Source organism: Ambystoma mexicanum, chromosome 1q (genome assembly GCF_040938575.1).
Source record: "Ambystoma mexicanum isolate Mex_15411 chromosome 1q, UKY_AmexF1_1, whole genome shotgun sequence".
NCBI lineage: Eukaryota > Metazoa > Chordata > Amphibia > Caudata > Ambystomatidae > Ambystoma > Ambystoma mexicanum.
The window spans coordinates 72,324,508-72,350,630 of record NC_090922.1 but is presented as its reverse complement, the minus strand read 5'-3'; the positions used below and the strand labels follow the sequence as shown (position 1 = coordinate 72,350,630).

The window sequence follows — 26,123 nt, the reverse complement described above, 5'->3', positions numbered from 1 at the left end:
CTTGCATTCTACAGACCCTCCAAGATCTAGTGTCCTTGACTTCAAAAGCATCCTCCAAAAAAAGTACATTGTGACACAAATCTTCAGATGTTTTGGAATTTATTAGTCAATAAAATAGTGATATATAGCTACAAAACTTAAAGAATTAATTTGCGGATTCCTTATAGTGCCTCATGATTAAAGACACGAGTGAGTGCCTTAATTTAAATATTGTGTGGGGCTTGGGAATACTAGCAATGTGGCTATCAGATATTCGAAATCTCATTGATTTTTCCTTCAGTCTATTTAAAATGATTAACAGGAGGCTACAAAGTTAATTTTGCTACTTTTTAATTTCATTTCAGAAAGTTTGCTGTATATTTAAACAGTTCAAAGTTTGCATTTTATGTTGTGAGTGCAAATCAATGTAAGCTGGATGGTCTGATTCTCTATATCTGCATACCATTAATGATGCAAAAGACTGTTCCCTGGAAGTTCATGTGTTAAAAGGGCAGCAAGGAAAGCGTCCATAAAACAGTACAATATGAAATGGCTGATGTTTTGTTTCTGGGCATTGCCCCCTCTTAAAACCTCACACAATGTTATGTCCTTTATTTGATTAGTACAGGAATTCTTGTTGTTTTTTTGTAAACCCTGTTTTTAGGCAGTTTGCTCCTTAACGGAACACTCCTAAAGATCTATTAATTAGGCAAAGAAGCATTATTTAGCCTGTCAGCGCTACCTCCAATTTTATTTATTGTGCCAGAGGAAAAATTACTTCAATAACAGATCTAAGTACCGGGAACCCCTTATACACTCATTTTGCTCCTTACTAATATGTCTTTGGCATGATCAACATAATGGGAGTGTTGTCATTCACAAATTGATACCCAGGTTGAAATTCTTACGTTGGGGACATAAGGGAGCTAGTTTATGATCTTTTTCCTTACATTTCTAATGAATTTGCACTTTGTCAACTACTAATATTTTGCTTTTGAGACTAACAAATCAACTTAACTTTGTATTTTCTCTGTTTAATAATCAAGTAATGAGGCTGAGGATACAGTTGCCGTATTTGTAATATGAATTGTTCCTTTTGTTAATATGGCTTATTATTACTTCTTCCGATTTGACTTTTAACTCAGTATTGGAATTTGTATTCTGTAATATTGTAATTGATTGCTGCTAAATGTACTTTGATGATGATGGATGGATTGCTTTGTCTTTACCCTCCCATTAGGGACCCTCCTCCTCAGTGGAATGTGAATGTGTTCTTGGGCTTTATTATAAACAGATTTTGGGTCTGTGCCTTCCTGTGATTTTGATCTTTTAGCCTTGAAAGATTTTTCTAGTTGCTTTAACCTCAGCTGGAATGTTACTCGAGGTAAAAGCTCTTTCCTTTAAGAAACTTTCATTTTTTTTGTAGGGATAAGATAATTCTTCATACAGTTCCTTTTATTCCTAAAGTTTTTTTCTAACTTCCATGTTAATCAGGATTGAATTCTTCTAGTTTTTCCCGTTTCCTCAGCTAAGAAAGCCTCATGTAGTTAAAAAGTTTCTCTAGTTTTTAAATGTTACCTCAAGAGAACTAAGTATTTCTTTTTTTTAACAACACTTTATTAATTTTCACATAAACAACAATAGTAAAAGTAACAATGTTTCACTGTCAGCATAAAGAATGAAATGTACAAAAAGACAAGAGCATCATAAATAATTCATATCAAGCAGAAAACCAACCGTAGTGAAACATATCCAACAAAAGAATCACAACCACACAAGACAACAAAAATAAAAAGGAAAAAGGAACCCCACTCTCTACACCGCGAATACCATAACCGTTAAGACAAGGCCACCTTCCCATCAGTCATAATTTCTGAGTTAGATTGGAAATACATTCTGAAGGTTAACTTGGCCTTGGGTCCTGATATGGGTTTACGTTTAATTCGACAAAAAATTATTGGGAAGTTGTATTGGACGCCTGTTAGGATGTTTAGATTGGGGCTCCGGCCAGATGATTTGTGTTGGAGTTGTAACAATGCTAGGGGTACATTATTGCATTTACTGTGGGATTGCCTGAGAGTGCTGGAGTTTTGGACGGCAGTGATTTGATGGAATCGATTTGATTTTTGATGTGGTTTTGCGCAGGTCGTCAGTGAATGTCATCTTACTTTCCCGTAAGGATAGGGGTGGTCGAATTGCGAGACATTCTTGTTGGATTGATAGGGCCATAATGGTGGCTATCAAGTTAATACTCAGGGTTTGGAAATCGAGGAAGAAACCTAATGTTGATGAATGGCTGACGGAATTACATGTTTTGGCACAGTATGATAAGGTTTCATTTCGTAATAAAGATAAGGATGTGGATTATTTGAAATTGTGGGGTCCTTTTATGGCCTTATAGAACTAAGTATTTCTGATATTCCCATCATCTGTCTATTTGCCCTTACATGGCGATCTTGAAGTTGGCAAAAAGAAAATCTAAAACAACTCTCATAGCTGGATTGTAGCTTGGTTCCTCATTTTTCAGCTTCAAGGTATTCCTTCTTCGAGAAGCATTCATGTTGGAGCAAACGCAACATTGGAGCCTTTGCAGGGACATGTCCAAGTATTAGAGATCTGTAGAAAAGCTACATGGGACACTCCTCATGCTTTTTCGAAGCTCTACTATTTGGCTGGTTCTTAAAGAACAGAAGGTCATTCTTCAACCTGTTTGTTTGAAACTGGTTGCCATATGCTCCAACTCCCCCCCCCCCGACCCCCCACTACTTTTACAATGTATAGCCTGGTTCCCAACCCCATGGAGAGGAGGAAGTGCAGGACACCACAGTAAAAAGAAATTACTGCGTTGCTGATTCTGCTATTAGTAGTTGCACCTCCTCCTTCACAACCTCCATCATGCCATCCTCTCTAAACATAGTCTGCGTTCCAAATTTAATTGGCAAAAGGGGGCACCTATGCATGTGGTGCTTGATGATACCCAGCATATCATTGTGAATGAATTTTCCAGGCCTCTATGGAGGGCAGCTGATTCCCAACTATGTTTTAAGGAGGGGGAGCAAGGACTAAGAGTCCTGGAATCATTGTGAAAGTCATATTTCCAGATGCCTCTCTTTGGCAAACTCAGACTGTGTTTTCTTAATATTCTTAGGTGCAAAAATAATTGGAATGTCTTTTGTAAAACTCTTCATTACGTTAACTTGCTTTTTGTGGGATAATAATGGCTACACAGTGTAAAGTCCATGGGGTTTATTTCTGTATTTACTATAGGGTTTGCGTGTTCATCTGTTCATTCATGAAGGATAATCTGCATTTTTCAAACCTCCCATGATCTTGTAGAGAGTGTCCGTTTTCTCTGATTAGCACTGACAAACAGAGGAAATTACTGTATGATCCCTGACCCTACCTCAAGTAGAATCAGGTGCTGTATTAGTCCTGGATATGAACTACTTCCTTCCTTCCGTCCATCTCATTTAGGGCAGCCATGCATTTTGTATGCCTTCTATTTTTTTGTTGTGGTGTCTCACAAAACCTTAACACTGCTTGGGCCTACTGTACAAAAGTAGAGTGTTTTTTGAAGGGTAATTCCATCATCCTAGTGTTTCCACACTCAGCTGGTTCTTTTAGAAGGGTAGAAGAATGTTGGGAGTATCATGAAGTACCCTGAGCTTGCCTGCTCGAGTAGTGGTCCTAGAATGAATGATAACGGGCCAGAGTAACCAACTGGTCACTCTAAACGCATGACAAGGATCGTGATTTGCCAATTGCATGTTAGTAACCTATTCTTTATGCCCCCTTTCTACCTTTTACCTCTTGGTGTCTGCTTTCTGGAGATGTGAAACACTGGACACCGGTGTGCCTTGAAATGTATCTATATAAGCCCCAAATCCTCTGAATGTATAGCTTGTTCAGGGTTGCACAGAATCACTGTAACTGTTGTTCCAGCGGTGCCTGTCCTGAAGTCTGTGGGTACACCTCTGGATAGGAGGTGCCCCACCCACACAAAAGGTGCAGGTCTATAGTGAGTTATGTGCTGCCGCCTGTCCCATAAAAGCTGTGCTAAGGGGCATGAACGAGGTTGAACTGCCTTTGTGCTCTTGCTGAACTTATTTGCTGCTCAGGAAACGCCTGTTTCGTACCATGAACAACGTCTGTGTTGAAGCACTGGCCGTTTACTGGATCCATTTAACTTTTGTAGTATCTTAGCACTGTCATTTTTAAACTTTGATATAAAAAGTATTTATTTCCTTACAACATGGGCTACAAATAAGACTTCACACAGCGACACAAAAAATCACCAAGGTATCTTTTCAGTGTACTCCGATCAGAGAAACCAAAATTATTCTGCTGTAAGCTGAATGCAAGAACAGAGAATCTGTTCACAAGCCCTCAGAACGGGAACCAGAATGAGGGGAAAGCAATTTCACAACCAGCTAAATAGGGCCGAAGAGCTCTTCTCTGACCCACTTAAAAACTCTGGCAATGGAGAATTGCTTTGACAGCCCATCTTAAAGCCAATTCAGACAGACCACCAGACCAGTGAGAGCTCATACGAGTTCCCAGCCCTTCCACCCCCCTTCACCTCTGCAGCAATGGAGGTAAAAACTATAATTCTTAAGGGACTATCATTTAAATGCACTTGGCTTGTTTTGATCCGAACATAACCTTGTAATGCTCTCAGATTATCCTTTAGTCCTTTCCTAGCGTTGTGATGGGTAAATAAATATTTAGATTTGAGTAGCTCTCAAGTTACATACCTGAGGCGATGGTTACAAATTGAGGCTAAAGCACAGCTGGATGATTGGCTTCCTTCACACAGATTTGCTACTAGTTGTCTAGAATGAGTGCACTAAAGTGATTAAGAACAGCCATCACATTTTAAACAACTAATGGAATAATGACTTTACTTTTACATTACTTTCTTCCATTTAAGAGTTCCTTTCTCAAGAGAGAGTCAGAACTGAATTTGACGGGTGCAGGTTTCTGTGTTATTGTTAAGGGGGTCTCAAAATCCTAAATAGACCCAGAGGAATTGGAGTCAGTCCAAACCAAACTCAATGATGGAGAAGACAAAGGGCCTCATTACATGGAATGCGGTAAGGGTTTAACGGTACCGGTAAGGGCACCGGCATTGGTAAACCCTTACCGCCTTACTACGAGGTCCCTTTGCGGGACCCAACCTTAACGGCTGGTTTTACCAGCCGTTAAGGAACGGGCCCGCAAAGGGACCTTGGTGCTAATTACGGTACCGCAATTTGCGGTACCGTAATTAGCTCCTTCCCCATTCCCATTGAGCCCTATGGGGGCAAAAATGGGAATGGGGAAGTGCCTTGGTGAATGGGGAATTACCACCCCCGCTCACCTTGGAGTAGGGCTGTAATTCCGCCATCCACCAAGGCTGACACAGTAAAATACCGGCAGCAACCATGGCACCAATAGCGCCATGGTTACCGCATACCGTGTAATGAGGCCCAAAGTGCACAACAATGTTCAGCTTTATTATCATCAAAACAAACCTGGGACAGCACACACGCATACAAATCTCGCTGCTCACAACATTTTAATAAAAAACACTTGCTTAAATACTACAAACGTGTCATTAATGTCATAACATAATCTCAGGTTACAAAACCTACGGGGACCAGGGATAGGTTAGTGGTTTTAGCTACATATAGATTCCATAAGGGTTAAACATTTCATTGGGTTACACGTATCTGTTAGCGCCACCTGCAACCACTCCTATATTGATGAGGGTAAAAAGTACATCATTTCTATGACAAGTAGTTGGTTGGCATACTATTTAATGGACAGCACAACACCAGGGATTTTGATAGGTTGGCTCTCTGCTAATTAACATTTGACACTTGACAGGTCGTCAAGCTATAAGCAGATATAGAGTAGGGGGAGAGAGGCCCATGGACTGTTCTTTCTTCAATTAAAATGTTACCATCACTCATTCTCAGTTCATGAGACCGGGCAATCCCTTTGTACTTGGCCTTGTGTGGCACCTCGCGTCCATGTGTGCATTTTGTGGAGTACTTCAGGTGTCTTATCTATGTTGGCTTCTAATGAATCGGTGTTCTCCAATTGTGGGTCATGTGCTAAAAGACTGTGTATGAAATGTAATTGCCTCCTATTTATTGAGGTTTTAGCTAATATTAATGTGTGTGTGTCATTTATTCTGTTGCCACCAGGGAGACCCTTGAGTTATTCTTCATGGAACCTTTTGACTTACTGTTTTACTGCACCTAGCTAACAAAGACTGGTTGTACTCTTATAAAACCTTAATTCATCTGGGAGTATACTGCTTGCGTCCTGGGAATTCCTATCTCGTGCCTTTGTTCCGCCGTTCCAATCCTCCCTTATTTCACTCTAACCTTTGCACTAGTTGTCAGCTACTGTCTGAGCTCTGCACTGATATGTAGTTCTGTGGATTCAGCCTTTTTGAGTTTTCCTGAGGTCATGAGGCCTTTGCTCATTCAGAAACATGCTGTGGCTTCCATTTTTAGGAAGATGGCTGCCCAATTACACCCTTGTTTCTGTGTTAGCGAGCTACATTTGCGTGTTCATGTTCCATTCACCTTATAATTTGGTCATGTTGGTGTTCTTCATGTCTGTGGATGCTATGTTTGTATTCATGTCTAAATGCATATATTACCTATTGTACATGTTCATCATGTGGAGTGCATGTTTGCTTCATGTTTAGTGTATGTGCTGTTACTGTTACAGTGCTAGTTTGAATGCTTTTGTCATCTCCAGCTCACATTCTTCCCAAAGTCCTGCTGTACCTGCAGGGGATAAGGGCGGAACGGTAGTCTAAGTGAGTAACGTCTCTCACGCTTGTGGTATTGGTGCGGGGTATGGGTAGAAGCTATGGATGACATATTCATCTGCCTTTCAACACTATATATACATTCTCCTCACAATCTTCTGTTTTCTTTACCACAGGAGCAAATGGAGGATATGAAGAAGAAAGAAGACCGCATGGAAAAGGAAATGCAAGATATGCAGCTGCACAATCGGCGACTGGTTGATCCACTGCAGAAGGCTCGGGAGGAGTTGAGCGAGCTTCAGAAGCAGATGTCCAACTACGACCAGGACAAAGCATCCCTAGCTGTGAGTCTCTGAGCAATCACTCGGGCCCATACTATGATGGGTGATCACAGGGCAGCGTTTACTAGCAAAGTGGAAGGTGCACTTGGAGAGCGTAATAGATAATGAGGTGTTGGGCTGGAAATGAAAGACTTTTCTTTGTCTTGTGATCACATTTGTTAATAGCTGGACCTTTAATTTAGTACAGCTGATGCAGCGACATCAAAAACCTAGCGCATTAGGATTTGACAATATAGCTGGGATTATGGTACAATTTATCATTTTTTTTATTGATTGATGTTTTTGTAAAGCACTTCTTGGCACTAGGTTGCTGGATCAGTGATCTTTGTGGGAATATGGTTACTGAGGGGACGTTGAAGGAACTGTCTGGTTGCGCAGCAATGGGATTAGCCACATAGCAACACATTTGAAGACCAGTTGTTTAATCCTTAATGAGGTGTGCCCTATGTGAGGGAGGGTGATGGAACAAACCTTAAAGCGAAGAACCAAGAATTATCATTGTGGTAATGCTTTACTTGGGAATATGACTGACTTGACTCTAATTATCAGATGGGGAATATTGGCAGTTGAGCTAGAAGGAATATTAGACTTCAAAATTATAGCTGTTTAAAGAGGTAAGTTTTAATCTTTTGGGAATTTCAGGATGTTTTCTTTGAGCCTTAAAGGGGGAGGCAGGGAGCGAGTTCTGCTACTGGCAACCATGGACAATTGTAGGGTTTTCAAACCAAATCCACTGTATTTGGCCTGGTGCATAGTAAGCAGGTTCAGGGAGATGTCTATTCGGCACAAGGGGCTGAAAAATATTGGATAGGTGTACAAGTGTAAAGCCGGAGATTTATGAAAAATACATAGGCGCCCAATTTCCAAATCCCTGTAATTATCACAGTGGGACAGCAAATGTGTACACTTAACATGTCAATCGTTCTCTCCATGCTTATTTCTTTGTTTGCACTACAAAATGCAAACTGTGCATGGCAATGCAGGCCAACAAGGGTTTCTGTGACATGCATGCACTTAGTCATGCAAAAAAATCCTAAATGCTTCCTGCCCTTTGCATGCGTGGTGGGGGGCATGTACATGAATTCTTATGGAATCTGCTGGGTGCATGTTGTAATTATTATTAGGGTATTTATTGAGCACGGACCTAGCTTTGGGAAGCAACGGAGCGCTTTACAATCATTGGGGGAAGAACAAGGTTAGGGAGCAGAGAAACAAGGGAGTAGGGATCTAACAGGGGAAAGAGGACAATTGTCAGCAATGGATCTACAAGTACCTCTGGGAGAGCAAACCGTGGGCAATCAGATCACCCAGTCTCAGGAAGGGTGGGGTGTGAAGGGTGTGTGGACCTAGGTCCTTCCTGAGCTGTAGAAGCGAGGGGGCACGTCTGATGTTGATGGGGAATTCCAGAGTCTTGGTGCAAGAAGGCCTATCTTCTGTTTCTTTCCTTCCTGCACTGGCAGGGTTCAAGTCTGCACATGTCCTTACTTCTGGTGGATCATAGGCCTCCGGAAATGCTGAGTTTCTCAGTGAGGTAGTTTGGGAACTTCAAGGTGACTGCTTTGTAGATGATGCAGCAGGATTTCAAGATGATACAGACTTGCAGCTGAAGCCATTGCTGTTAGAGGAGTGTCTTGGTGATGGGGTCGAATTTGCAGAGCACTTTGATGAGTTGTGCCGCAGCACGCAGGACATATCTCAGTAGAGCCAGGGTACTCACCATAAGGACCTCCAAAAGGTCATTGCCACCATCCAAGTGGGAAAGGACTAAGGCTTTGTCAGCAGTTCTGAAGTTGTTTTCTGGGCTGAAGGGCTAGATTTTCCACAGGAAAGAAAGTTGGTACCAAGCCATTTGTGTCTTCCTTGCTATGTGCTGTTTGAAGGAGAGGTGTCTGACAATGTCGAACCCAAGGGACTTATCACCAGTGGTCAGCTGGGGTGTGAAGCCCGCGAAGTGCATGGCAGAGAGCCAGGTCTGGATGTCAGGGTGTTTGGTGTTGCTGGTCATGAGTAGGAATTCCGTCTTGGAGGGATGAGTTTCAGGTAAGCACTGAACATCCACAAATGGATCAATTAGAGGCAGGTCTTGAGCATGTGGATGTCTTCGATGTAGGATATCTTGCGGTAGAGCTGCGTGTCATCTGTGTATTGGTGGTTGTGGGTGTTGTGTGGCGTGAGGGGGTCCCAAGCAGTTCCATGTAAATATTGAAGATCATGGGGGAGAGGATGGATCCTTGTGGGACTCCACAGGCAATGGGTATAATTGGTGTTCTGGAGGAATCCATTTGTAGAAACTGGCAGCTGTTTGCAAGGTACGATTTGAACCAGCAGAGAACGATTTTGCTGATCCCCATGTGTCAATGTAGATTGTAGGTGAGTGTCTGGTGGTCAACTGTGTCAAATGCTACTGAGATGTCAAGGAGAACCAGGAGGCAAGGATGGCCATCATCAAAGATTTTAAGGCCATCGTCGATCACTTTGTTGGTAGCCATTTCTGTGCTGCATCTGGGTCTGGAGCCGCATTGGTAGGACTGAATGAGGTTGTGTTAAATACTTGCAGATTCCATAGGACTAAAATGCGTTTGCACCAGCATCAAAATCAAATGCTGGTGTAAATGCATTTGGTCTTGCATGGCAGAGTGGATGGAGGTGACAATCGGTAATTCTGATCTGTGCCCTTGCTCCACCAAATAAAAGCTTCTTTTTTTAACCTAGTAATTTAAAATGACACCTTTAGGGTGTTCAGTTTGGTTCTTTGCTTGATCAGTTGCTAGTATGAGGTTTTAAGCACTGGCTTAATGTGATCCAAGTCTCCATGTCAAAAGATGTTCTTTGCAGCATGGTTTTATCCTGGGAAATAGCTCACAGTTTAAGTGCTCTCCTCAGACATATGGCCAGCCTCTACTTCACAAATTGAATCCCTTCATGACTAACTCCGCCCTTTATGATTCCGTGGTCTATTCATTCAGAACCATTAAACTGGCTAATAATTATCACTATTATCATAGCACTAATTACCACGAAGAATGCAGCATGAATCAAACATCAAAACTTGATATTATTTTTTAACAGATTCCTTTGGCACACTCAATTTGTTATTCATGGTATTAGAAAAAAATGACCATAGTTTAACCTGATGTTTGCTATTGGCAAGGAAGCCCCTGAACCAGGTGATGACATTGCTGCTGAAACCCCCACATTTCTTCTGGAAGTCGAGCGATATAGTGTCATAAACCGTATGAAATGAAGCAAACCAGTCAAGCAAAACGAGGGTTCATAATCGTTCTTGGGCGTCAGTGTTGAACCGCTTTGCTCTAATGTCCAGCAAAGTGGTTTATGTCAGCATCAGTGGGCTGAAGCCTGACGGATGTCACTAAGAAATGCATTGAATGCAAGGTGAAATAAGATTTGCAATGTCACCACTGCTTCTTGTGCTGTGGCGATACCATGGAGGCCATATAAATCTCTCGATCTTTCTGTTACACCCGCCTAATCTCTACTCCTAGCTCCCATCACCACAAACTCTCACCTGCATTCCCTCCCCTTTGCTCCCCCTCTTTGTTCTATATTTATTTATTTTTACATTTATTAAGAGCACACACCTCTCAGGCATCACAGCCCACAGCCAGTTACACTCAATTATGGTCCGAAAGTCAGTTGCAGATGGCTAGGTTGAGGTAGCCAGGTAAAAGTATGGATGCTTACTCGAATAGCCAGGTTTTCAGTGCCTTTCTGAAGGTCCAGTAGGAAGGTTCTTGTCTTGGGTGTGGTGGGAGGAAGTTCCATAGGTTAGCTGCCACTGATGGGAAGCACCCCTCTTTATCCTCATCTTTGTCAATGGACAACTTTGATATGTGACACATCTTGGGCACATTTAGAGTCCTCTCATATCCAGGCACCTCCACAATACCCCTGACCCCCAGTCTATCATCATTTATCCAAAACCACAGAAGCCACACTGGCCCATATCCTTCAAACTGTAAATCCATCCTGTGGCAATTGCAAACAATTTTTTACCGCACATGATCAAAGGATTGGAAGCAATTAGTTAATGTTTCTTTTGTCCTTCTTCCACTCTATTGCTCAATTTCTGGGACGACTTGTGTGCTAAAAGAAGGCTGCTGTCCTTTCCATCTTGAAAATATCTGCTGCTAACCCCAGTAACCTTTCCATCTATGGACCTCTCTTCTGTCTCACTACTCCAAATTTCTTGATTGTCTATTGTTAAACATATAACTGAAAATCTGGAGACCAAATGATTCTGTAACCCCCTTCAATATTGGTTCCATAGTAGTCCCTCTCTTGTCTTTGTTCTTGACCACCTCTACCTCTGTTTGGCTACCTTCTCCTCTCTGTTAGCCACCATCTCCTCCACTTCATTCTTGGCCAGGGTCCTCTCCTCATTCTTGGCCACCTCCTACTTCTCCATTCATGGCCACCTCCTCCCCTCTGTTCTTGGCTACCTCCTCTTCATTCGTGGCTACCTCCTGCTCGTCCTCTTTGTTCTTGGCTACCCCCTCTTCATTCTTGGCCCCCTTCTCCTATCTCCAGTTTTCTATTCCTCTCCCCCAACCTCTGGTTTCTTTTGCCTTCTAACCTCCTGTCTCTTTTTTTCTCTCCAATCTCCTGTCTGTGGTGCTCGCCGACCTCCTGTCTGTGGTGCTCGCCGACCTCCTGTCTGTGGTGCTCGCCGACCTCCTGTCTGTGGTGCTCGCCGACCTCCTGTCTGTGGTGCTCGCCGACCTCCTGTCTGTGGTGCTCGCCGACCTCCTGTCTGTGGTGCTCGCAACCTCCTGTCTGTGGTGCTCGCCAACCTCCTGTCTGTGGTGCTGTCTGTGGTGCTCGCCGACCTCCTGTCTGTGGTGCTCGCCGACCTCCTGTCTGTGGTGCTCGCCGACCTCCTGTCTGTGGTGCTCGCCGACCTCCTGTCTGTGGTGCTCGCCGACCTCCTGTCTGTGGTGCTCGCCGACCTCCTGTCTGTGGTGTTCGCCTACCTCCTGTCTGTGGTGCTCGCCGACCTCCTGTCTGTGGTGCTCGCCGACCTCCTGTCTGTGGTGCTTGCCGACTTCCCTTCCCTGGTGCTTGCCGACCTCCCTTCCCTGGTGCTTGCCGACCTCCCTTCCCTGGTGCTCGCCGACCTCCCTTCCCTGGTGCTCGCCGACCTCCCTTCCCTGGTGCTCGCCGACCTCCCTTCCCTGGTGCTCGCCGACCTCCCTTCCCTGGTGCTCGCCGACCTCTCGTCTCTGGTTCTCGCCGACCTCTCGTCTCTGGTGCTCGCCGACCTCTCGTCTCTGGTGCTCGCCGACCTCTCGTCTCTGGTGCTCGCCGACCTCTCGTCTCTGGTGCTCGCCGACCTCTCGTCTCTGGTGCTCGCCGACCTCTCGTCTCTGGTGCTCGCCGACCTCTCGTCTCTGGTGCTCGCCGACCTCTCGTCTCTGGTGCTTGCCGACCTCTCCTCTCTGGTGCTTGCCGACCTCCCGTCTCTGGTGCTTGCCAACCTCCCGTCACTGGTGCTTGCCAACTTCCTGTCCGCGGTGTTCGCTGACCTGCTGTCGCTGGTGCTCGCCGACCTCCCGTCTGCAGTGCTCGCCGACCTCCCGTCTGCAGTGCTCGCCGACCTCCCGTCTCTGGTTCTCGCCGACCTCTCGTCTCTGGTGCTCGCCGACCTCTCGTCTCTGGTGCTCGCCGACCTCTCGTCTCTGGTTCTCGCCGACCTCTCGTCTCTGGTGCTCGCCGACCTCTCGTCTCTGGTGCTCGCCGACCTCTCGTCTCTGGTGCTCGCCGACCTCTCGTCTGCAGTGCTCGCCGACCTCCCGTCTGCAGTGCTCGCCGACCTCCCGTCGTTGGTGCTCGCCGACCTCCCGTCTCTGGTGCTCGCCGACCTCTCGTCTCTGGTGCTTGCCGACCTCTCCTCTCTGGTGCTTGCCGACCTCTCCTCTCTGGTGCTTGCCGACTTCCCGTCTCTGGTGCTTGCCAACCTCCCGTCACTGGTGCTTGCCAACTTCCTGTCCGCAGTGTTCGCTGACCTGCTGTCGCTGGTGCTCGCCGACCTCCCGTCTGCAGTGCTCGCCGACCTCCCGTCTGCAGTGCTCGCCGACCTCCCGTCGTTGGCGCTCGCTGACCTCCCTTCCCTGGTGCTCGCCGACCTCCCTTCCCTGGTGCTCGCCGACCTCTCGTCTCTGGTGCTCGCCGACCTCTCGTCTAGCGTGCTCGCCGACCTCTCGTCTAGCGTGCTCGCCGACCTCTCGTCTCTGGTGCTCGCCGACCTCTCGTCTCTGGTGCTCGCCGACCTCCTGTCTGTGGTGCTCGCCGACCTCCTGTCTGTGGTGCTCGCCGACCTCCTGTCTGTGGTGCTCGCCGACCTCCTGTCTGTGGTGCTCGCCGACCTCCTGTCTGTGGTGCTCGCCGACCTCCTGTCTGTGGTGTTCGCCGACCTCCTGTCTGTGGTGCTCGCCGACCTCCTGTCTGTGGTGCTCGCCGACCTCCTGTCTGTGGTGCTTGCCGACCTCCCTTCCCTGGTGCTTGCCGACCTCCCTTCCCTGGTGCTCGCCTAGCCATCTGCAACTGACTTTCGGACCATAATTGAGTGTAACTGGCTGTGGGCTGTGATGCCTGAGAGGTGTGTGCTCCTAATAAATGTAAAAATAAATAAATATAGAACAAAGAGGGGGAGCAAAGGGGAGGGCTTGGCCGGCCTGGAATGCAGGTGAGAGTTTGTGGTGATGGGAGCTAGGAGTAGAGATTAGGCAGGTGTAATAGAAAGATCGAGAGATTAATATGGCCTCCATGGCATCGCCATAGCACAAGAAGCAGTGGTGACATTGCAAATCGTATTTCACCTTGCATTCAATGCATTTCTTAGTGACATCCGTCAGGCTTCAGCCCACTGATGCTGACATAAACCACTTTGCTGGACATTAGAGCAAAGCGGTTCAACACTGACGCCCAAGAACGATTATGAACCCTCGTTTTGCAAACAATTTTTTACCGCACATGATCAAAGGATTGGAAGCAATTAGTTAATGTTTCTTTTGTCCTTCTTCCACTCTATTGCTCAATTTCTGGGACGACTTGTGTGCTACAAGAAGGCTGCTGTCCTTTCCATCTTGAAAATATCTGCTGCTAACCCCAGTAACCTTTCCATCTATGGACCTCTCTTCTGTCTCACTACTCCAAATTTCTTGAGTGTCTATTGTTAAACATATAACTGAAAATCTGGAGACCAAATGATTCTGTAACCCCCTTCAATATTGGTTCCATAGTAGTCCCTCTCTTGTCTTTGTTCTTGACCACCTCTACCTCTGTTTGGCTACCTTCTCCTCTCTGTTAGCCACCATCTCCTCCACTTCATTCTTGGCCAGGGTCTTCTCCTCATTCTTGGCCACCTCCTACTTCTCCATTCATGGCCACCTCCTCCCCTCTGTTCTTGGCTACCTCCTCTTCATTCGTGGCTACCTCCTGCTCGTCCTCTTTGTTCTTGGCTACCCCCTCTTCATTCTTGGCCCCCTTCTCCTATCTCCAGTTTTCTATTCCTCTCCCCCAACCTCTGGTTTCTTTTGCCTTCTAACCTCCTGTCTCTTTTTTTCTCTCCAATCTCCTGTCTGTGGTGCTCGCCGACCTCCTGTCTGTGGTGCTCGCCGACCTCCTGTCTGTGGTGCTCGCCGACCTCCTGTCTGTGGTGCTCGCCGACCTCCTGTCTGTGGTGCTCGCCAACCTCCTGTCTGTGGTGCTCGCCGACCTCCTGTCTGTGGTGCTCGCCGACCTCCCTTCCCTGGTGCTTGCCGACCTCCCTTCCCTGGTGCTCGCCGACCTCCCTTCCCTGGTGCTCGCCGACCTCCCTTCCCTGGTGCTCGCCGACCTCCCTTCCCTGGTGCTCGCCGACCTCCCTTCCCTGGTGCTCGCCGACCTCTCGTCTCTGGTTCTCGCCGACCTCTCGTCTCTGGTGCTCGCCGACCTCTCGTCTCTGGTGCTCGCCGACCTCTCGTCTCTGGTGCTCGCCGACCTCTCGTCTCTGGTGCTCGCCGACCTCTCGTCTCTGGTGCTCGCCGACCTCTCGTCTCTGGTGCTCGCCGACCTCTCCTCTCTGGTGCTTGCCGACCTCTCCTCTCTGGTGCTTGCCGACCTCCCATCTCTGGTGCTTGCCAACCTCCCGTCACTGGTGCTTGCCAACTTCCTGTCCGCGGTGTTCGCTGACCTGCTGTCGCTGGTGCTCGCCGACCTCCCGTCTGCAGTGCTCGCCGACCTCCCGTCTGCAGTGCTCGCCGACCTCCCGTCGTTGGCGCTCGCCGACCTCCCGTCTCTGGCGCTCGCCCACCCACTCCCCATCTCTTGTTCTTGCCGACCCCCTCCCCTTCTCTTGTGCTTGCCGACCCCCTCCCCGTCTCTTGTGCTTGCCGACCCCCTCCCCGTCTCTTGTGCTTGCCGATCCCCTGCCCGTCTCTTGTGCTCGCTGACCCCCTGCCCGTCTCTTGTGCTCGCTGACCCCCTGCCCGTCTCTTGTGCTCGCTGACCCCCTGCCCGTCTCTTGTACCTGCTGACGCCCTGCCTGAGTCTTTTGCTCACCGACCCCCCTGATCTCTTCTGCTCGCCGACCCCTCCCCCCGTCTCACCTGCTCGCCGGCCCCCGGGCTCACGAGGTTCACCGGCCCCTGGTCTCGCAGGCTCACCGGCCCCTGGTCTCGCAGGCTCACCGGCCCCTGGTCTCGCAGGCTCACCGGCCCCTGGTCTCGTGGGCTCATCGGCCCCCATCAAGACCGGCATTTTACAAACTTCATCTTGCTGAGCATTCAGCCACATTCAAAAGGGTGCACGTCACCTTATAAATATTCAACAGATAAATAGGATGGCTGAAAGCCATCTTTGTCTTAAACCTGGCAAGACATAAATACACATACGTGGGTCTGGCTTAGATGCAGCTATCCCCAAGACTTGACCTAAAGATCTCTGTCCAGCCTTTTGCCCTTTCACAAAAACAAAATAATATAGGATTCATACTTGTTCAACAACTCTCCTTCACTCTCCTCCCACGTATTCCTCATTTTATGAAATCTCCATATCCAGCTTCAGCTGCTTCAGAGGTTTTTTCCACTAGAGGGCGCTGTGCGTCGATGCCTCTCGACTCGATATCCCTCAGAGGCCTCCGTCTCGATGTCGACATTATCGATGGTATAAAGCACGCACCGGCCGTTGGCTTCAGTTCCATTTTTCTGCGAAAGCTATCCCTCCGGATATGGTGCGCTTTGGCTCCCTATCGAGAATCTTCGAGTAAAAATCTTAAAAAATGGCATCATCATTGGTGTCTTCAACTCCGAGATCACGGTTTAAGAAGTGCCAGGATTGTGGGCAAAGATGTCCCTTACGGACCCCCATTGGGTGTGTCTGTGGTGCCTCAGGTCCTCTCATTCTACCTTCGACTGTAAGGCCTGCCTTTCGATGATAGTGAAAGCCCTGAAATAACGAAGAGGAAAATTAGCGACAGGGAGGTCAAAATCCCCTTTTGACAACCTTGTTGAAAAGACAGTCTTCAGACGAGTCGAAAAATATTTCTCCTCCTCGAATGAAGATAAAAAGATTGAGATCATGCAGTGGTTCTCACCACTAGTCATCTTCGAGACGTTCATAGGTCGCCGTCTTCGTCAAGTTCCTCCCCAGAACGGGTAAAATGCCTGATGAAATCCACCTCTCCGGCTAAGGTCAGAGAAGTTCAGAGTTAAAATGATGCAAGTATTTGAGAATGCAGCCTTGACCCCCTCGAAGACTTATGAAAAGCATGCCCAGGTTGAAAATTCAACAAGAATAAGGGCAAAATCTGTGTGCAAAGAAAAATCACCTTGAAAGTGGTCAAAGGATCCCTCAAGTCGAGACATCATCTTCAGGGAAGAAGTCACCAATGCTATCAGCGCCGAAAGACTCCTCGACGGACCATAACAAGTCTGCGATGCCAAAAGCGTCAGAAAAGTCCTCTAATTTGACGGTGTCGAACATTTCGGTGCCGCCATCGAGGATTACATAAAAGGTGTATACACCACTACCAAGAAAGGATTTTTTTGAGTCTCTTTCTTCGATTTATGAAGAAGCAGAACATTCCTCTAAAAAATGTACAGGAGTCCCTGCAAAATGCAAGAGGACTAGATACGTCCCCAGAATAAGAGTTTGGGAGACCTGATCCTACTGACCATGCTGAAGGGTCTTACAGACAATTAATGACCAGGGTGGTGGAGAACATGGGGTGGAAAAGACCCACACCAATATATGACAGGATGATCTTACTGATATACTAGATAAAGGACCCCAGGTGGATCCTATTTTTCCTTTTCATGTGGCATTGCAAAGGAGAGTAAATGCAAATTGGGAGATGACAGAATTAATTACGGTAGTGAATAAGAAACTAACATCCAAATACAGGGCGTCCAATAGTGGCCCCAGTTATCTGATGAAACATCCCATTCCTGAATGTTTAGTGGTACAGGCTGCTACATCCACCTCAAGATAAAATGCATACCTGACTATTCCCACAGACAAAGGGCCCTAAAGTCAGTGAATGCTATGTGCACCTTGGCCAGATTCACTAATACTATTTGGGAATGTGTAGCAGTGGTGGCTGAGCATATCCCCGACGGGGTAGAAAGAGACAGATGTTTTAATCTAGTTAAGGATGGGAAGGACGCAAAGTGTGAATCCCTCCAGACAGATCTCGACTTCTGACAGCGTCATCAGGTCCATGGCGGCTAGTACAGTAATGCACAGATTTGCCTGGTTAAAGTCTGGTTTTGCTCCATATGTGTAATCCAGACTGCTTAACATGCCCTTTGATGGCACACATTTATTTGGTAACAAGGCTGACAAGAGCCTGGAGAAACTGCAGACTTCCAAAGCAGCAGCAAAATCCCTTGGTGCTGCTATTAGACAGCCTCAAAACCACCCCACCGGCACACCTTGGAGGGGTAGGTCCTTTCACTTGTACTCCTCAGTTGGAAGGGGGAGAGGCCTGTCCAATCAAAGAGGTCAGAAAAGATTTCCCTGTGTTGGACAGGGAAGGGGTACTAGGACCGCCCAGGTAGTGGCTACTTTACCATCAGCCACTGCTTCAGCTGCCTCCAAACCTCTCTGAGGTCTTCGTTCACAAGACCCCAGCGGGAGGCAGACTCTCACTGCATCTGAAAGAATGCTTCAAATGCATGGGCTTTGGAAACAGTTGCCCAGGGTTACTGCCTTCCCTTTCTAAAAAAGCCTCAGTCATCCACTGGGGAACAGCTCTTTCAATGTTCCAAATCCGCTCCTTATACAGGTAATCTTGACCCTGCTAGGGAAAGGGGCTATAGAACCAGTACCTGTAGCGGAGAGGAACAAGGGTTGATACTCCCTGTACTTCCTAATTCCAAAAAAGGACTGAGGATTGAGACCCATTTTGGACTTAAGAGACTTCAACAAATTCCTCAGGAGGGACAAGTTCAAAATACCCTTTCTCAGATACTTCAGGCCATTCACCTTCAGGACTGGATGGTATCGTTGGACCTTCAGGATGCTTACTTTCATGTGCCAATCCATCAAAAGCACAGACAGTAACTGAGGTTCGCTGTTGACGGTTCTCATTATCAGTTTTGAGTTCTGCCACAGGAGAGGGGGGATTCACATCTACCCCAACCTGGACGATTGGCTGATCAGGGCCAGTTCCCCCAAACTGGCCGTGGAACATCTCAGCTCCACCTGTCACTCCCTTCACAGACTGGGCTTCTCCCTCAACTTCAAGAAGTCCCACGTGATACTATCTCAAAAGTTCCAATTCATTGGAGTAGTCCTGGATGCATCACTGGGAAAAGCCTCGCCACCAGAAGTGAGGGCTCAAGACATTCTGCAGATGGTCACCAAATTCCAAAGTGCCCAGCGTCTCCCAGCCTTCGACTTTCTGAGGTTGCTCGGCCTCATGGCATCCTGCATTTTTGTGGTGCCAGAGGCGTGCCTGAGAATGAGGTCTCTCAAGTGGGCTCTCAGGACTCAATGGACTCAATTTTCAGGCAGGATGTCAGATCTCCTTCAGGTTCCAAACAGAGTCGCTCAGGACCTCCTGTGGTGGACCTGTGAGGACAACATTCTGAAGGGAGAACCTTTTTGACAGCCATGGCCAGAGATAAAGGTACTAACGGACGCCTCATGCACAGGGTGGGGGGGCACATACCAACGATCTGACAATCGGTTGTCGTTGGTCTCCATCGGAGTCCAAACTACATATCAACCTTTTGGAGCGGAGGGCAATCACACTAGCGCTGAAGGCCTTTCTGCCCTCTTTGCGGGGAAAGAATGTCCTGATAATGACAGACAACACAGTGGCCAGGTACTACCTCAACAAGAGAGGAGGTGTAGGGTCACTACAACAGTGCAGAGAAACAATGCAGCTCTGGTACTGGGCAATTCAAGAAGGAATCTCCCTGTCGACAGTTCACTTAGCCGGAGTGGAGAAAACAGAGGAGGACGCTCTGAACAGGCAGATCAGTCTCCCACGAGTGGGAACTAGCTCAGGAAGTCCTTCAAGAGATGTTCACCCTTTGGGGAACCCCCCAAGTGGATCTGTTCGTGACCGGTGTCAACCAGAAGTGCGAGCGGTACTGCTCAAGGGAATTTCCCGAACTCTAGAAGGCGCGTTTGTGGTGGACTGGGAGTTTCCACTCCTGTATGTGTTTCCTCCAGTCACCGTCATTCCTCAAGTCATCAGGAGGTTGAGGAGGTTCAGGAAATCCATGATCCTAATTGCTCCGGATTGGGCCAGAAGGACGTGGTACCCGGACCCTCTGGACATGTCCATCTGCCCTCCAATACGTCTTCCACAAAGCAAGGACTTTTTCTACAGAGAGGAGGGCCGGGTTTGCTATCCAGAGGTCAAGACTCTCAACCTTTGCGCATGGTTTCTGGGAGGTTGAGATACTAGGATTGGGACATCACACGTGATATAATGGCCAGAAGGCCAGCAGCAAAGTCTTTGTACCGCTGCCGTTGGAACAAATTCTGCATGAGGTGCGGGGATAATAATGAGGATCCAGTTACATGCAGTACACTTATGGTGTTATTATTTTTATTACACTTAGCCAACTTGGGGCTCCAGGTTGGTACAATTTAAGGTGTTTCTGGCAGCGCGCTCTATTTTTAAGCGCTCCTCCGAAGACGTATCTTTCTTCAAGATCCCTCTTGTGATACAATTCTTAAAAGGACTGACAAATACATTTCTCCCAGTCCCAACTTGGGACCTCAACTTGGTGTTGAGATTTCTAATGTGTACTCCTTTTTGAGTCTATCCATACCGGCACTTCAAGGTTATTAACTTTAAAGACCATCCTTTTATTGGCCATTACATCAGCCCGAAGAGTGAGTGAACTTCAGGCCTTGTCCTGCAAGCCTCCTTATACAATCTTAAGGTTAAGCCAACCATCTCACCTAAGATTATGTCAGAGTTCCATTTAACTTAGAAAATAATTTTACCTTCATTTTTTCCTCCTCATTATGGAAAGGAAGAGGAGAGGTTACACAGGCTTGAACAAAAGCATGCACTGACATTTTACATCTCCAGGCTGTCTAAAATAAGACACGATGACCAACATTTTGTAGGTTACACGGGCCACAAGTTGGGTATGGCAATTTCGAAACAAATTTTGTCAAGATGGATCATTTTAGGAATATCTGAATGCCACAGTTTAGCGGGAAAGGATCCCCCGGAGGGTCTTAGAGCTCATTTGAGCAGGGGCATGGCTATCTCCTCTGCATTACAGGGGGGTGTCCCAATTAAAGATATTTGTGCGGCAGCCACATGGTCGTCCATACGCACTTTTACCAAACATTGTAATCTGGACTCTTCCTCAAGCAGGGAAGGTTTATTTGGAAAGGCATTGCTACATTCTGTGCGCACTGACCTATGAAGGAACTCCTAAATGATCATGAGTCTGAAAATTCTGACTCCCTCCTCCAGGAGGAATACATTCACTGCTTTGGGAGTTTATCAGATGAGGAATACATGGGAAGACATAATCCATTCAAAGAACAAGTTACTTACCGATGGTAATGTTGTTTCGATTGGATGTTCCTCCCATGTATTCCTCATCGCCACTCCCAGCCTGCCCCACAGTAGAATTTTCCATGCGATTGCAGCCGTCGCTCTTTCAGGAGGAGTAACTGTCTGGTGTAGGATATCCTATACATGCTTTAAAAACGGAACTGAAGCCAACGGTTGCTGCACACACTTTATACTATTGATGACATCGACATTGAGATGGAGGCCTCTGAGGGACATCGAGTCGACAGGCATTAATTTATTGTTTTTTTATAATGCGCCTAATAACATACCCGACTTCAGTTTTTAAGTGCAGATCCGGGTTTCGAACCTCTGTTGCTCTGTGTGGTCTTGCTTTCAAGACCAGCACAATGCCCCTGTGCTATCCTCCGTTCCATATCCAAACCTGCAGTGAGTATGCTACCAAGACTTTTTCTGAAAATCTTCACTACACTGTGTTAAATCAAGCAAACTGACACCTCGTAACAGAAAATACGGTCTGACAGTACTCAAGGGGACTAGCAGATGTTAGTGAGAAATGAGTCCAGGCACTGACTGACTCAGCTACAATTTGGAGGAAGAGCTACATGTGAATGGGATGTATAAATTAATCACCATGTTTTGGGAATCCTCAAGAACAACACCTTGCAAATTCATAGACCTACAATAATTGAAGGGAAAAAATAAACATCCCATCACCTGTAAAAAAACAAAACCACTACAAATAGCATTTCAGCAAATAGATACAAATCAGACGCACTCAAAACATACTCAAAAGCACACTCTCAAGAACCAAAGGATAGGGAAAGAATCTCAGGAGAAAAAATATATTAGGGAAAGGAGAAATATGTCCTATCTTGTGCATATGGCTTCCTACGGGTACAGATGGAATCCCCTTTTTTCAGGACTCAAGAAAAAATGGGATTCAGACTTGAACCATAAGATTTCACACAATATCTGGTTAGAGCTTCTTGGCACTTGTACTCCGGGCATTACACATATGATCATAGAATTAATCTCCTATCAAATTCTGCACAGAACCTACTGGTACCCCATTATATTGAAGAACACCTTGCTCCTGGAGGAGATGTGGATGTAGGCCCTTTATTTTTCCAAAGGCTGTGCAAATGTTGAACCTTGGGCAGCCCCTGAAAGAAAGCATCGCAAATGACTGACAACCTTCTAGAAATGAGGCTAGGCAAATCATCTAACAGAGCAGGACTATTGAGTGGAGCACCAATGTTTATAGAACTAAAGAACCAACAGTCTAAGTGGCACAAGAGCAAGATAGCTCATTTCAATGGGGCAGAGCGTTAATGGAAGGTGTGAAAGCCTTGCTTAAAGGTTTTAGGCCTTCCATTAATGTCAGGCCCTATTTACATCCAGTTGTATGCCTGAGAGCAAGGGCGGAGCACAACTTGCGTTTCCACTGCCTCCCTTCGACTCTGCCATGCAAATGCCCCAGTATTTACGACGGCATGCATTTTCACACCGGTGCAAATGCTGGGGATCCCTATGGAGCATAAAGCATAAAGCAGACGGACCTCCTAGGGATCCATTTTAAATGCTGCCTGCCATACTCACGTGGCAGGCAGTGCTTACAATTAAACGCTGTCTACCATGGTAGGCAGTGTTTACTCATTTGCATGGGCGGAGTGCAATTATGCATGTTAAAAGGTTGCGTTCATCCATGTACACCACCTTTTGTCCTGCACATTTAAACTCCACTTGTGCAAATGACTAGAATTTGGCGACAGGGAGCCGCCTATGTGTATGTCTAGACGTAACCGCACCCCCCAACCCCCCCCTCCGGCCAAATAACACACTGGAGCAACATGAGCTCCATGATGATATTGGTGATTGGTCTGTGATTTATATTGAGAGCTGCATAGGCAAACCAGTCTGGACAACCTTTCTGAAATATTTCCACAATTCAATATAAAACCAGCAATGCATCTGTAACAGTTCCCAAAACTGTAAATAAAAGTGTAACTTTTAAACAGTAATGTAAAGAAAGTTTGAATGGGCTTGGAAAGAACTTGCAACAGTTGCATTGACTGTTTGCAACAGTTGCATTGACTGTTCGCCACAGCTGCTCTTTTCTGAAGCAAAAGATGTTGCTGTTGCCCTTGATGCCGCTAGACAGTTAAAGTGGCCACAGGAGGCCCTTGGAGTCTGATACTATTGTAGCTTTTGTCTTCAGAAGCTTGGGTCTCAGTTAAGTGCTGTTGCAGTCCTTTGTATTCTCACATAGTCTTATATTAGTGCAGACTGTTCTGAAACTTGGTGGCCCTTGCATTTGGATGCTGTTACAGCCTTGTGTGTCACTCTGGAGCCAAATGCTCTTGGAGCCTTTTGTGTCTTTGAGATTCTGTTGCAGTTGCAGTACTGTGTTTCCTCTTGAAAGTGGATGCTGTTGTAGCACTTTGTCCTTGGGCTATCAGATGTTGTTGCAACCTTTTGTGTCTTTGGGAGTAGTATTTTTTTGTGTTCATGTGTGTTCTCAAGAAGTCGCGTACACTTGTAGGTTTGTTTTCTTTGGCCATTGGGTGCTTATGTCCCTTGGAAGTCGGATCATTGTGTAGCCGTGTGTGTGTCTCTGGGACTCTTGTTACAGCCCTGTGTGTGTCTGGTTGTTTTATGCTGTTGCTGTTTTTGTCGACAGTCGTATGGTCCCTCAAGAATGAATGAGCCATTTCCGCCTCCTCGGTCCTTGAGTAATTTGAAACATTTATAGCACAGTGTATCCCTAGCAAATTGGATACTGTTGTTGCCCTTTGTGTCCACATATAGCCAGCTGCCACTCTAGCCTTCTGGATCGTCAGTGTGTCAGATATTCTTGTCATTCTAGTTGTCTTCAGATGTGGTTGGAGCAGTGTCTTGGCTTGCGGAGGTGAATGTTGTTGCAGCGCCATCTGTGTTCCTACTGAGTTGGAAGTTGTTGTAGCAGTCTGTGTCATGATATAGCCAGATATGTTGTGTAATCGATTTATTTGTTTTTGCAGAGTACAAAAGCTCGCTTGAAGATTACAGATAAGGAACTGAAGGACCTGCAATGGGAACATGAAGTACTGGAGCAGCGATTCAGTAAAGTGAGAAACCAAGGGAAGCAATAAGGGCGGGGAGGGTCTAAACATTCAAATGTGCACTGATCAGTGGGTATCTGACCAATTGGAAATAGGGACATGTCCAAACCTAAGTGCGCAACTGCTGAAGGTTGGGGCAGAGCAAATACCTGACATGGGGTACTCGTCATTTCTATTGTCTTTCAAAGCCAACCAATATCTCTTTGGACCAGGGGTTTGCACCTAATCAGATAAGCCTGACTGTGCACTTGAATGTTATGATACATAAAAGCCCAGGGACTAACAAGTGCACCTATTCACAGATAACTAAAAGTGCAAGCTGACATACTTAGGGACTAAATGTACATGTACACACATGCAGAGAAATGTCAGTGACATGCAATGCGCGGTTACTAAATGAACGGTGTCTTTTCATGTATGTATGTTAAATGTACACATAGCCATGCAAATTGTCCCATTGTCAGACAAATACATGCACACATTAGAAAGATGCACAAGGCCATCTCTGTAGGATGTTGCTGACCCCAACATTCTTCACATGTCAAAGATGCATATACCTGTACACAGATCTGCACAAGCTAACTTTCACATGTGTTGGTATCTTTTTGCAATACTTCTATCTGGATTTGTCTGCTCTCTTTGCACATCTTTATATGTCACTGCATGCCTTTATCTAGATTGATGTCTTTGTCATGTATACCTATTTGCTGGGTATGGGCACATTTCCTCAGTATGACTGTGTACATTTGTTTTCTATGAGGGTCTACCTGTGGACATACATTTGGGAACATTATTATGTATTCCTGAGTGTACATTTCTTGCGATGGTGGTCTCGGTACAGTCTTCTTTTTGCCTTATCTATGTCAGCAAGTTTCTTTGACGTGTATCTAAGATGTATACGTGTGTGACTTTGTCATGCTTGTTTGTTTATGCCTCTTCACTGTGTATCTCATCGGTGTGTTTCTATACGCTTCACGTATGTGCATGTCTTTGCCTTCGCATGCATCATTGATCTGAACAGCTATGTGTTATCATGCTTTTGTACGTGTGTCTACAAATGTGTACTTATATATTTTCCCGGTAGCTCTGTACCTTTGCATGTTTTTGAATGCACAGCTATACATGTTATGCAGGTGCTTGTACTTATGTTTGTCTATAAGCGTATGAACGCTACACATCTTTGATATGCAAGTCTTTTGTGTTAGCATTTCTTTTCACGTGTGCTGTCTACGTATTTAATTAATTGCATATCAGGGAAACCCCTTTCCTGCTTCTACAGTGGAAATCTCACCACGTTTACAATTTCCAAATTATTGAAAAGGTACACTTCACAGATAAAAGCGATACAAGCAAATAAGAGACTTATCATAACCTCATTGCATGGAGATGCGACTGACCAACTGTAACAGAACTCCATCTCACCCCTTCCTCCCTCCTTGCTCCCCCCTCCCACTCCTGAGTCAGCCTTCCTCCTGGTCTGGCCGGGCGAGCGAAGCCGCAAGCGGGTCGCGCCCAAACAAAGGGCCCTCTTGGCCAGCGGAGGTTTGTGGGTCAATGCCGGGAAGTTAAAAAGTGCACTTCACAGTCTTATACTTGTTGGTAACTTTCATTTGTTTTATTGTGTTTTCATGTTTTGTTACATGGCATTGGCGAAGGTGGAAAGTTGACTTCTGCAGATGCAGCTAATTAAGTGATCGAGCCTGGCCATCGAGATTTGCCCGGTGCCAGTTTGAAGCTGGAGTAGAATTGAGTGACCCCACAAGTGCAACTTTGATTGCCAGCATTTTACATAATTCTTTGCTATACAAGAATGTGTGTGTTTTTGTTTAATAAAAGAGCAGCTAGGTGCTCATGTGCACCCACACGCTCCACCTATATGTGGCCATGGCTCCACACACCTTAGTCTTTTCCTCATC

General features: G+C 46.3%; 1 protein-coding gene across 1 annotated transcript in view; it reads left to right on the top strand.

Annotated features, from left to right (window-relative positions):
* The window catches only part of GAS8 (growth arrest specific 8), a 207,762-nt gene that overhangs the window by 139,613 nt on the left and 42,026 nt on the right, over positions 1–26,123 (top strand). Inside the window, exons 7-8 of the mRNA XM_069635552.1 lie at positions 6,925–7,092; positions 24,127–24,213. Coding sequence (XP_069491653.1) covers positions 6,925–7,092; positions 24,127–24,213 — 255 coding nt within the window. The remainder of the gene's footprint in view (positions 1–6,924; positions 7,093–24,126; positions 24,214–26,123) is intronic.